Source organism: Bombina bombina, chromosome 9 (assembly GCF_027579735.1).
Source record: "Bombina bombina isolate aBomBom1 chromosome 9, aBomBom1.pri, whole genome shotgun sequence".
Classification (NCBI taxonomy): domain Eukaryota; kingdom Metazoa; phylum Chordata; class Amphibia; order Anura; family Bombinatoridae; genus Bombina; species Bombina bombina.
The window spans coordinates 52,587,805-52,601,651 of record NC_069507.1 but is presented as its reverse complement, the minus strand read 5'-3'; the positions used below and the strand labels follow the sequence as shown (position 1 = coordinate 52,601,651).

At 40.7% G+C, this 13,847-nt stretch overlaps 1 protein-coding gene across 1 annotated transcript in view; it reads left to right on the top strand.

Moving 5' to 3' along the window:
• Window positions 1–13,847, top strand: part of LOC128640395 (heparan-alpha-glucosaminide N-acetyltransferase-like) — a 623,176-nt gene that overhangs the window by 170,828 nt on the left and 438,501 nt on the right. Inside the window, exon 6 of the mRNA XM_053692886.1 lies at window positions 4,568–4,631. Within this exon, the coding sequence (XP_053548861.1) occupies window positions 4,568–4,631 (64 nt within the window). The remainder of the gene's footprint in view (window positions 1–4,567; window positions 4,632–13,847) is intronic.

Below are 13,847 nucleotides of genomic sequence, written 5' to 3'. Positions count from 1 at the left end.
ATCTAGGCCCATTTTGGTATATTTCATGCCACCATTTCACTGCCAAATGCGATCAAATTTAAAAAAAACTTAAATTTTTTCGCAATTTTAGGTTTCTCACTGAAATTATTTACAAACAGCTTGTGCAATTATGGCACAAATGGTTGTAAATGCTTCTCTGGGATCCCCTTTGTTCAGAAATAGCAGACATGTATGACTTTGGCGTTGCTTTCTGGTAATTAGAAGGCCGCTAAATGCTGCTGCGCATCACACGTGTATTATGGCTAGCAGTGAAGGGGTTAATTAGGTAGTTTGTAGGGAGCTTGCAGGGTTAATTTTAGCTTTAGTGTAGAGATCAGCCTCCCACCTGACACATCAGACCCCCTGATCCCTCCCAAACAGCTCCCTTCCCTCCCCACCCCACAATTGTCCCCGCCATCTTAAAGGGTTAGTAAACCTTAAAAATAATGTTATATAATTCTGCACATAGTGCAGAATTATATAACATTATATTAGCCACACTTTGTAAATCATAATATTCCCTTTTTATTTTGTAAAAATACCGCTGTTTTACAGACCCGCTCTCAGTACTCTGCTGAGCAGGTCTGTTGTTTTTACTGAGCGCATCGGGCCAGCTGTATAGTCACAGCCCGGCCCGACCACGCCATTAGACACAGTGCAGCTCGCTCCCGCTGTCAGACAGAGCAGGAGTGAGCTGCACTGTGTCTAATGGCGTGGTCGGGCCGGGCTGTGACTATACAGCTGGCCCGATGCGCTCAGTAAAAACAACAGACCCGCTCAGCAGAGTACTGAGAGCGGGTCTGTAAAACAGCGGTATTTTTACAAAATAAAAAGGGAATATTATGATTTACAAAGTTTGGCTAATATAATGTTATATAATTCTGCACTATGTGCAGAATTATATAACATTATTTTTAAGGTTTACTGTCCCTTTAAGTACTGGCAGAAAGTCTGCCAGTACTAAAATTAAAGGTTTTTACATTTTTTTTTATTTTTTCTGCTATTATTTCACAGTCAAAAAAGTGTTGTTTTTTTTTAAATGTACACTACTGTTACACCAGATATGAGTGGTGGCACTGGGCAAGTGGGCACAGTATACGCTGTGAGCCTGACACACACGCTGGCAGGCAGGCAACTGCAATTAGATTACACAGAAAAAAAAAAAGCAGACTGATGTTCTAGCCCTAAAAAGGGCTTTTTGGGGTGCTGTCCTTACAGCAGAGATCAGATGAGTCCTTCAGGACTGTAGTGGACACTGAATACACTAGCCTAGCTATCGATTTCCCTATTAAATCAGCAGCAGCTACACTGTCCCTCCTCTCACTAAGAATGCAGCTTCCGAATGAATCTAAAATGGATGCTGTCCAGGAGGTGTGAGGGTCTGGGAGGGAGGGTCTGCTGCTGATTGGCTGGAATGTGTCTTCTGACTGTGAGGTACAGGGTCAAAGTTTACTCAATGATGAGGAATAGGGGGCGGACCGAACATCGCATATGTTCGCCGTCCGCGGCGAACGCGCGCATGCTATGTTTGCCGGGAACTATTCGCCGGCGAACAATTCGCGACATCACTACTGCCTATATAAAAACAGTGTAGATCTTTTTTATAACAAACTAATATAATTTAATTATTTTATATTTTAAAAAAATATTGGGGGAAAGGAGTAACCCAGTAATCCCCTTGATAAAAATGGAGTGTGTGCATTCTATGAATTCACTGGAAAATAGGGCTGGTCTTCACATTTTTCCAGGGCTCCTTTCTATTCCCAGTCCGGTCCTGCCAAAATGTTAACGAGTTATCTGGTAAAAGTTATAGAAAACAAACAAACACTTAAATGCCAATTTTTAAAAAGCTTATGTCTATTACATATAGGGGGCATAAAGTTGTGATAATGTGTATGCACTACTGTAGTATATATTACTAGCAGCAGAGAATGAAATAAAGTCACTGTCTTATGTCTTACTGGCAGTCAAAGGTAATTAAAGATTTAGGGGCCGATTTAACAAATGTTGGATGGATCATGTCTGCACAACATTGCTAAATGCAGACAGCCTATGCTGTCGGCATTTAACATTGCACAAGCATTTCTAGTGAAATGCTTGTGCAATGCCGCCCTGCATATTGGCCGCTAGCAGGGGGTGTCAATCATCCTGATCGTATCCGATCAGGATGATTGCTGTTCACCACCTCAAAGGTGGTGGACGAGTTAAGGAGCAGCGGTCTTACGAACGTTGCTTCTTAAAGTGAATGTCAATTTTGATGAATTAGTGTCCTATTAAAAACAAGGCACTTAATTTAATCAAAATTGACATTTCACTAGTTTTCTTCAAAAACTTACCTTTTAATCCTGGCAGCCGCTCCAGCGATTCCCCCGGCTGTCGGAAGCCTCTGCAGACGTCAGAAATGACGAATCCAGCTTCCTCCAATCACAGTTTTCCCCCCCGGGGGAATCTTGGCCTGATGCAACGCCGTGATTGGAGGAAGCTGGATTCATCATTTTGGACCCGTGAAGACGGCTTGCGATGGGCGGAGGAAGTGCTGGAACAGCTGCCAGGATTAAAAGGTAAGTTTTTGAAGAAAGTGCAAAAAGAAGGAATGGAAGGCTACTGAGCATCAGTAAAACGGTATATTTATTTCCAAATATAAAAAATACACATGGAAGTGAGCAAAATCACAACAAACAGGGAAGGAGACAGCAGTCTTACATGTTTCACGCACACTTGCGCTTAATCATAGATTGCACATTTTTTGCGGTAGTCCGCCACTACCCTTTGGTTGGCTCCACACCATTCCCCCTGTTTCATATATGGTTTGATCCGCTCTGCTTCCTGCGCCTGGCGGATGATCACTGCAGCAGCACCTCTCTCTTCACCAAGTTTTTGAAGAAAACTAGTAAAAATGTGAATTTTGTTGAATTAAAGGGACAGTCTAGTATTAATTAAACTTTCATTATTCAGATAGGACTTTTAATTTTAATCAACTTTCCAATTTACTTTTATCATCAAATTTGCTTTGTTCTCTTGGTATTCTTAGTTTAAACTAAACATAGGTAGGCTCATATGCTAATTTCTAAGCCTTTGAGGGCTGCCTCTTATCACAGGCTTTTTAAATCTCTTTTCAACACAAAGAGACAGAAAGTACACGTGGGCCATATAGATAACACTGTGTTCAGGCACAGGGGGTTATTTAAGATCTAGCACAAAACAATGCTAAATTTAAGACAATAGATAATAAACAGTCACAGTCATGTGATCAGGGGGCTGGAAGAAGGTTCCTAGATACAAGGTAATCACAAAGGTAAAAAGTATATTAATATAACTGTGTTGGTTATGCAAAACTGGGGAATGGGTAATAAAGGGATTAGCTATCTTTTAAACAATAACAATTCGATGGTAGACTGTCTCTTTAAAGTGCCCTTGTTTTTAATAAGATTATTAAAAACCGGGCACTAATTCATCAAAATTGACATTCACTTTAACTTATATTTCCAGCGAGCCTGAAGGCTCACTCGGAAACAGCTGCATTCGCAACATGTTAAATCGGCCCCATAATGTCTATTTAATATAGCTGGTGCAACACAGAGCTGCGTCTAGGTATTCCAGGGATTTCTGTGATCTGTATAGTTAGTTTTGAAAGTGTAATTTTGTGTTCCAGCAAAAGGTGCAAAAGTCACCAAAGCAGTAAACATTAAACTTTGCCAGTACAAATGGCAGCCAGTGTTTTTGTTTTGTTCGTGGCTTGAAAGGTGACAATGAGGGAGCTTGCTTATCATTATACTGGGGAAATTATTAATTCATTTCTATGATTTAAAAGTAAACACAAAATAAACTATGAAAAACAAGTATATAAAAGTATTAATGTCTATTATCTGGGCTTCAATTTAAAATAAGATAACATAGCTTTTGGCTACCAAAAAACGCAAATCTCTTGAATAAATTAAACTGATATAGATAAAAATAAGATTTAAGGGACATGATACACTAGATTTTTCTTAGCATAAATGTTTTGTAGATGATCCATTTATGGATAGTTTTGCTTATTTTTAAATAACATTGCTCTGATTTTCAGACTCCTAACCAAGCCCCAAAGTTTTAGGAGAATACCAACGTATACCTACTCCAGCTTGCTTCTGTTTGTGTAAAGGGTCTTTCATATGCAAAGGAAGGGGGAGGGGATGTGTCTGCTATTTCCCACTAACAGTGGGTGTTCCAGTAACCTTTTTAAACAGAGCTAAACTGGAAGCTTCTAAGTACGTTTTTAAATGGTTTTATACTGGATTTTTATATCAGTATCTGTGCATATTATTCTTTATAGCATTGCCTAGTTCATGTTTTAAAGAAATGTTAAAAAAGTAGATTTCCCAAAACTGGAAGATTTAATTTAAGAGTTCTGATATTTTGAAAGTAATTGTATGTTGTATTTATGTTGTATTTTAATGAATTAAAGTTTTTGAATGTTGATTGCTGTCCATTATATTTCAAATATATTCAGTAAATACAGTAACTAAAACTAAACCCTGTAAAAGATAAAAGTAACATTTTATAAGACTAATATTTCATTTTGTTACAGGCTTCACTGCACTCAGAGATTCCTGAAAGACTGTTGCAAGAAAATGTCCTGCTTATGTAAAAATGTAAATATGACACTTTATTTCAATTTCACTTTTAATCTTTGTACAGGTAAAACACTTTTTTCGGCATGTTGCTACAGTATCACGTGTAAACTTTCCTAGACCTCTGATTCGCTGAGGGTAGCAAATCACAAACTTACTCATGGAATCTTTCTTTAAATGTATACTCTTAGGGCTATATTACAAGTGAAGCGCTAATTTAATGTGTTTAAAAAAATAAAAATATGAGCATCTTTAAAAAAAAAAAAAAGATAACGCCATGAAGCAGTTAAAAGGGGTTAAAGTGAGCGGGTATGGGGTGTTAGAAAAAAAAAACGGCACTGAAAAGTACCTTTACATTGCGGTTTATGGGGACTGTGTTTATACTGTTAATATATATATATATATATATGCTTATATACAGTACATATACATTTATGTGTTAATATGTGTATTTACACATATAAACACACAAATATATTTGTATATTTCCATCTTAATATGGGAAGAGTCCACAGCTGCATTCCTTACTTGTGGGAAATACTGAACCTGGCCACCAGGAGGAGGCAAAGACACCCAAGCCAAAAGCTTAAAGGGACAGTCAAGTAAAAAAAAACAACTTCATGTTTCAAATAGGGCATGTAATTTGAAACAACTTTCCAATTAACTTTTATCACCAATTTTGCTTTGTTCTCTTGGTATTCTTAGTTGAAAGCTAAACCTAGGAGTATCAAATGCTTGAAGGCCGCCTCTAATCTAAATGCATTTTGATTGTTTTTCACCACTAGAGGGCATTAGTTCACATGTTTCATATAGATAAAATTGAGCTCATGCACATGAATTTACCATGGAGACAGCTCTGATTGGCTAAAATGCAAGTCTGTCAAAAGAACTGAAATAAGGGGGCAGTCTGCTGAGGCTTAGATACAAGGTCATCACAGAGGTAAAAAGTGTATTTCTATAACAGTGTTGGTTATGCAAAGCTGGGGAATGGATAATTAAGGGTTTATCTATCTTTTAAAACAACACAAATTCTGGTGTAGACTGTCCCTTTAAATACCTCCCCCACTTCCTCATAACCCCAGTCATTCTTTGCCTTTCGTCACAGGAGGTTGGCAGAGAAGTGTTAGAAGATTTCGGAGTAGTCTCTTATGGAGGGTAGTACTCTTTGAGATGGGACTGGAGTTTTAAGTAGTCCTGTCAGCCTCTCAGTGAGAGCATGGATGTAAGTTAGAGTCCGGAGATGTGGGGAGAGTCTTTCTGTGAAACCATCCCGACTCATATTAACAGCTCCATAAGCAATCAGCGTTGACGAGTTTCGCTGCCTGCTTTCTTCACTCAAGTCCATGTCAGAAGCAATGCTACTATCTGTCACATTTGAAGGGCCGTGTTCCTGTTTCACGGCATAGATTCTGGTAAGATCGTTTCATATTTTATTCATGTATGATAACGCAAGAAGACAGGGTCACAGTGCGACTCCTTTTATCTTTATAGAATCAAGGGTTAATATCTCCTTAGGGGGATTATTGAACAGGGGGGAATAATCTTATATGTTTATTTGATTTTATGCTGCTTTATGTCTGAGATGTTATGGGCTCATAGGCTGTTATGGATGTTACAGGTTTCACTTTCACTTTGAAAGCCATGCAGCTTACACGCTTGGCGCTTTCTCATAGCAGGGACGGTCCTGCATTGTGCACCATGTGATTCATTCCCTTTTTTCCTGACCGGGCGTCTATCAGAGAGAAGTCATAAATCTCTGTACTGTCTGGGTCATAGGAGGTGGTGAGTGCCCCAGCCATTGGGGTATAAGGGTGCTGTTTTAAAAATAAAATAAAAATAAGATGTTTTATTTCTCTAGTTCTCCGGGTATTGCACTAGCGATGGAGGATTCTGTTACTTTAGAGGGCACTCTCTCTATTCCTAATGAATAATTTCTGTTTATATGGTGAGGAGGCCTTAATTCCGCCCTCTCAATTATGTTCCATATGCCTTGATAATGGGATAAAATCGAACATGTTTGATACTGCGGAGCCGTCCACCTCTCAAGGAGTTGTCGTCCAGTGAGGTTCGTACCCTTCCTTCTTATATATCTACACATGCAGTTTTTCCATAGCACTGCTGATACTCCATCTGCGTTACTGCGCAGTTCAGACGGTGGTGTCTGCGGCCTTTAATGCTTTACCGCGCTCTGCTAAGCACAAGCGAAAGGTTACATATTGCACTCCTTCCCAAAGTACATCAGATAATTTATTGGATTTAACTGAGGGTTATCCGAGGATGAAGTTCTTTCTGAGACTTCAGAGTATGAACATTCTGGGTTGGAGTCTGCTGCCTCTAAACCTCTGGCTGCGAAGGAACCAGACTTTAGTTTAGGAATTTGCGCTTTCTTTTTGGCAAATTCAGAGGTTCCAGAGGCCAAATTGCCTGATGAACCTTTAATTCCTAAATTGGATAGAGTTTGAGGACAGGGTGGTACCTTATCTTTCCCTGCTCCTGTTAGATGGCAAACATTATTAAGAATGAATGGGACAGGATTGGATTCCTTTTCCCCCTCTTCTCCCTTTAACAAATTGTTCCCGGTCCTGGACTCTCAATGGAGTTGTGAGGTTCCATCCCTAAATGGGTTGATGTTATCTTCACTGTTGCTAAACGTACTACTATCCCGCTTGAGGATAGTTCTTTGTTTGAAAAGCCCATGGATAAAATATAGAAACTCTGTTAAGAAAGATGTTTCAACATACAGGATATTTGTTTCAACCAGCGGCGGCTGTTGCCGTGGTTACTGGAGAAACTACCGTCTGGTGTGACTCCTTATAGGATTGCTCGGGGTGGAGGATCCCCTCGACATTACTCAGAAAATATTTACGGCCCTGAGGGTTGTTAATTCTTTTATCTGTGCTGCTATTAGGCAGTTTATGTGCTTGAATGCTATGGCTTCAGCTTTTTCTGTTCAGGCCCATCTGGCTCTGGCTGAAGTCATGGTCTGCATATATAAGTTCTAAGTCAAGACTTCTTCCCTCCCTTTAAGGGGATGATTTTGTCTGGTCCAGGCCTGGATTCAATTGTCTCCACAGTCACAAGGGGCAACTGTGCCCTCCTACCGCAAGAGTATATGAACTAATCTAAGGGATGATTTTTGATCTTTTCGTTCTGATAAAGCCCATGTCAGCAGTCCTCCGCTAAGCCAGAGCAACCCAAGAGCTCTTGGAAGCTGGCTCAGTCCTTGAATAAATCCAAACAGAGCAAGAAGCACCCCGAGTCTACGTCGGCATAGATGGGCAATCCCCGGTCCTCTTCTGCATCGTGTAGGGGGCAGTATATTGCTCCTTTTAGTCACTTGGTTCAGGGACGTACAGGATCCATGGGTCCTGGAGGTCATAGCTCATGGTTACAAGATAGGTTTTAAGTCTAAGCCACCCAAGGGCAGATTCCTTCTGTCTTCCTGACCAAGAAGGAGGAAAGCCTTTCTAGGATGTTTACGGAATCTGTCCTCTAGGAGTTATTTTCCTGGTGCCTATCGTAGTGAAAGGTTTGGGATGCTGTCCCTAAGAAGGAGGGAACTTTCCGTCCGATTCTGGACCTAAAGTGCTTAAGCAGGTTTTTAAATGTCCACTCGTTTAAGATGGAGACAATAAGGTCCATTCTTCCCCTCGTTTGAGAGGGGTAGTTCATGATCACGATAGATCTGAAGGATGCTCCCTTCTTGTACCAATCCTCAAGGACCACTTCCAGTCCCTAAAGTTTGCATTCCTGGACCAGCACTTCCAGTTTATTGTCTTCCGTTTGGTCTAGCTAAAGAAATTTTTCATAGAGTGGACCATTCTGAATATCTCCTATATCCTCTTCGATCCCATGGATGGCAGATAATCTAGGGAGAGTTTTCTTGTATCAAGTACCAGGGTAGAATTCTCAGGTACTATAATAGTCTCCATAGACATTAGACTATTTCTAACAGACCAGAGACGTTGCAAGCTAGCTTTAACATGTCTTGCCCTCCAGATCTCCTTAAGGCCATCTGTCGCTCGGTGTATGGAGGTGGTTGGTCTCATGGTGTTCAGCTTGGACATCATCTCCTTTGCCAGGTTTCACCTCAGACTACTGCAACTGCGCATGCTGAACGAGTGGAATGGCGATCATTTGTATCTGTCTCAACAGATTTCTCTGGACAACCAATCAGGAGAATTGCTCTCTTGGTGGTTTTGTCCGGATCACTTGTCCTGAGGGAAGTCCGTCTCAAGACCATCCTGGGTGATTGTGACTACCGTTGTGAGTCTGTCAGGATAGGGAGCGGTTTGGGGTGCCAGGAAGGCACAGGGCCTCTGGTCTCAGGAGGTAAAGCTCCCTCCTGATCTCATTTTGGATCTTCGGGCAATATACAATGCTCTGAAGGCTTGGCCTCTGCTGGGTTCATCCCAGTTAATCAAATTCCAATCAAACAATATATCCTTGGTGGCTTACATCAACCATCAGGGGGGAAGGAGAAGCTTCCTGGTTTCTGGTGTGGGGGAGACCCGCATTTATTTGCTGTCAGTGGTCCACATTCCACGTGTGGACAACTGGGAAGCGGATTTCCTCAGCAGACAATCCTTCATCCGGGAGAATGGTCTCTCCATCCCGAGTGTTTGCAGAAGTAAGATCTTATAACGTCTCAATACCAAGCTACCCAGGTAGGGGTAGAGGTACAGGGATCCTCAGGGCGGAGCTAAGAGATGCATTAGCAGTGCCTTGGAGGTTCAATCTAATTTATCCTTTCTGACTGTTACCACTGCTTCCTAGTGTAGTGGCTCGAGTCAAGCAGGCATCAGTGATACTGACTGCTCCGTCTTGGCCGCGCAGAATATGGTTTGCGGATCTAGTGGGGATGTCATCATCTCCTCCGTGGAAGTTACCTTGTTGCAAGGATCTGCTGACTAAGGTCTCTTTGTTCATCAATGTCTAGATTCTCTGAGGCTGACTGCGTAGAGATTGACCGCTTAGTCCTAGCCAAGAGAGAGTTTTATGAAGGAGTTATTTTTACTCTCCTTCAATCTCGTAAGCTGGTTGCTCATCGCATCTATCATAAGGTGTGGAGGACCTACTTATTCTGTTCTCCAGGATGAACTGGAGAAAGGCTTTTCTGCAAGTCCCCTGAAGGGACAGTTTTTGGCCTTGTCTGTGTTACTGCACAAGAGGTTTGCAGAGCTTCCAGATGTGCAGCCATTTGTTAAGGCTCTGCTGGGATCAGACCTGTGTTCAGATCTAGGGCTCCTCTTTGGAGTTTAAATCTTGTCCTTAAGGTTTTGCACAGGTTCTGTTGGAGCCTATGCAGGAAGTCGACATTAAATTGTTGTCTGGAAGGTTCCTTTTCTACTGGCTATTGCTTCTGCATGCTTATTTGGCTTTTCATGCCGATAAGGCTGTTCTACGAACCAAGTTTGGTTTCCTTCCTAAGGTTGTGTCAATTCGCAACATCAATCAAGAGATTGAGGTTCCTTTCTTTTGTCCTAATACTTCTTTGTCGAAGGAACGTTTACAATGTATTTCTGGATGTGGTTTGTGTCTTGAAGTTCTATCTTCGGGTCATGTAGGAATTTAGACAAACCTCTATCTCTTTTTGTTCTCTTTTCCGGGAAGCGTAGGGGTCAGAAGGCCTCTTCGACTTCCATATCTTTTTGGCTTTGAGTGTCATCTGTTTAGCATAGAAATGGTGGGACATAAGCCTCCTATGAGGATTACGGCTCATTCTATGAGAGCAGTGGTTTCCTCTTGGGCCTTCAAAAATGAGACCTCTATGGATCAGATTTGTAAGGCGGCTACCTGGTTCTCCTCACATACTTTTTCCAAAATGTTACAAAGTTGATGTTTTTGTTTCTGCTGAAGCAGCCTTCGGGAGAAAGGTTTTGCAGGCTGTGGTGCCCTCAGATTAGGGTCTGCCTCTCTCTTTTCTCTCCCGTTAGCATTCCGTGTACTCTAAAGCTTGGGTATATGTTTCCCACAAGTAAGAAAAGCAGCTGTGGACTCTTCCCATATTAAGATGGAAAACATAAATTATGCTTACCTGATAATTTCATTTCCATCTGTATGGGAAGAGTCCACAGCTCCCGCAAGTGTTCTCCGATGGGCGGCCCTAAATTTGATTTTTTTTCTTCTGGCACCTTTTTCCCCCTGATATTTCTCCTACTGTTCCTTGTTCCCTCGGCAGAATGACTAGGGTTATGAGGAAGTGGGGGAGGTGTTTAAGCCTTTGGATGGGGTGTCTTTGCCTCCTCCTGGTGGCCAGGTTCAGTATTTCCCACAAGTAAGAAATGCAGCTATGGACTCTTCCCATACAGATGGCATCAGAACGAGGCTCCCATTAGAGCTTATGAAAGCATGCTCTTGTGCACTGGTATTACTGAGTGGAGTGCAAATATTACACTCGTCAAAGCGCAATTTTGCGCTCCACTTGTAATCTAGCTCTCAATCTTTAAGGTGTTTTCTCATTGATACACATGTTCAGGCAAATTTAACAAAAGGTTTGGGATTTTGCAGGTAGGTAAGGAAATTATTTGATGGGCTTCATATCCCAAAGATGCAAATTAACTATTAACGGGACATTAAAGTCAAAATTAAAATGTCAGTGGTCAGAGAGAACACACAATTGTAATTAAATTTCCAATTTACTTCTATTATTAACTTTGCTTCATTCTTTAGGTATCTTTTGTTAAAGGGACAGTCTACTTGACTTTTTTATTGTTTAAAAAGATAAATAATGCCTTTACTACCCAATCCCCAGCTTTGCACAACCAACATTGTTATATTACTATACTTTGTAACCTCTAAATTTGTCTATTTCTAAGCCCCTGTAGTCCGCTTCTTATCACAGTGCATTTTATTAGCTTTTCACAGCTAGACAGTGCTAGTTAATTTGTGCCATGCAGATAACATTGTGCTCATTCCTGTGGAGTTATGCAGGAACCAGCACTATTTGGCTAAAATGCAAGTTTTTAAAAAACACTGAAATAAGGGGGCAGTCTGCAGATGCTTAGATACAAGGTAATCGCAGAGTGTATTAATATAACAGTGTTGGTTATACAAAACTGGGGAATAGGTAATAAAGAGATTATCTATACATTTAAACAATAACAATTTTCAAGTAGACTGTCCCTTTAAAGAGTAAATTTATGTAGCCTTAGGTGCAGCTTAGCACTACTGGGACCTAGGTTAATTCATCAGGTAAGCAAATGACATGAGGTGTATGTGTGCAGCAACTATTCACCACTTAACTCCCAGTAGTGCATGACTGCTCCTGAGCCTATCTAGGTATGCAAAACAAGCAACAACAAATCCTGACAAATTCCCATTGTTTCTTGGTTTCTGCATGCTACCCAGTCACATAATCTAGTTATATATTGCATATGTAATATGGACTATACATCAATGGATCGGAATGCAATAGGAAACAAATACAAACACCTCCTGAGTTGAGCTTGAAGTTTTTACATTTTAATCTATAGATTGAATTTATTGCAAAGGGAATAATAGAGACATATGTGAGGGGGGATAGGAGCAGTTCATGAGAATCTCCATAATGACACAAGGGAAAACATTAACCGCTTACCTCCCAAAATACTTAGCAACAGACTTTGCATTTCAGTTGCCACATTGAAGAGGTTAATTAAAGGAAATTTACCAAGGTTGTACCTCTTACAGTACAGGGTTGCTCTTGTAAAATTGGCACCACTTCTTTAGTTGTAAGTGTAATGGTATTACAACTATTGACTAAGTTCCTATATTAGTTATGTTTTAGTAGGAAGACCTGCAGTAATTATTTGTTTGTGCCAATTATATTAGATAGTCTGTTAACTAACAGACTGGATTTAACATAAATGTTGATAGTTTAGCCTGCAACCTATTAGGATGATATATATATGTGTTGGATATATCATATACCTAGGTTATAGGTAATTCCCAGATGTATACAGAGTCTATGTTTAGGATAAGATGAATGTTGTGTCCAAAAGTTCAGAGATGTAGATAATTATATAGGTGAGGTTACTTGAACCACACAACAATTATCATCCGAAAAATATTAATAAGATGTCCTCACATTTATATATACATATATACAGGAACAAACACGGTTGATATTGTGTTGACCGGAGGATTAACTACATACAATTGATTTTGCTATGTATAAACAAGGGGTAGTCAGTCTTATGCAATACACTTCTACTCATGACCCTTAATTGGATATCATGATTCGTTGGCACCGGAGGCTGGAAGCGGTCTGATGTGGATGGCAGGCTCCAGAAAACAATGCAACTGCGCGCGTGCAGGAGATCAGTGGATACACACAGTGCACAGAGACTTGCCAGTGAACTGTGCTGGAAACTTCAGAGTGGAAGCGGAACACTTCCTGTGATGTCAGGAGCAACTGTAGTGATCGACTGCAGAAAATAGGAACGGAATGCTGCTTCTTTGGGACAAAAAATATTTGTTACAATCTGAAGTACTAGAGAGACGTTAGAGCTGGTGGAAGTGGAATATAGATTACACTTCAATAAACCAGCAAGAAGTCTAGGTAGGTGGGGCCTTTTATAGCAAATAATTGTGCTGAAAGACAGAGGCGTAACTAGAAACCACAGGGCCCAGGTGCAAGAATCTAAGAAGGGCCCCCCACCCCCCAAAAAAAAGTGAATTTGATAAATCCCTTTTTTTTTTTTTAAATTTAACACAAACAAAATTTGAATCAGATTACATGTCTGCAAAAGGAGGTACCCTGTGCCCACAGTCTGTGAGATGGTCTGACCCCCTATTACTGTATATAGTGACACTGTTTAACCCACCAGTACTGTATATACAGGGAGTGCAGAATTATTAGGCAAATGAGTATTTTGACCACATCATCCTCTTTATGCATGTTGTCTTACTCCAAGCTGTATAGGCTCGAAAGCCTACTACCAATTAAGCATATTAGGTGATGTGCATCTCTGTAATGAGAAGGGGTGTGGTCTAATGACATCAACACCCTATATCAGGTGTGCATAATTATTAGGCAACTTCCTTTCCTTTGGCAAAATGGGTCAAAAGAAGGACTTGACAGGCTCAGAAAAGTAAAAAATAGCGAGATATCTTGCAGAGGGATGCAGCACTCTTAAAATTGCAAAGCTTCTGAAGCGTGATCATCGAACAATCAAGCGTTTCATTCAAAATAGTCAACAGGGTCGCAAGAAGCGTGTGGAAAAACCAAGGCGCAAAATAACTGCCCATGAACCG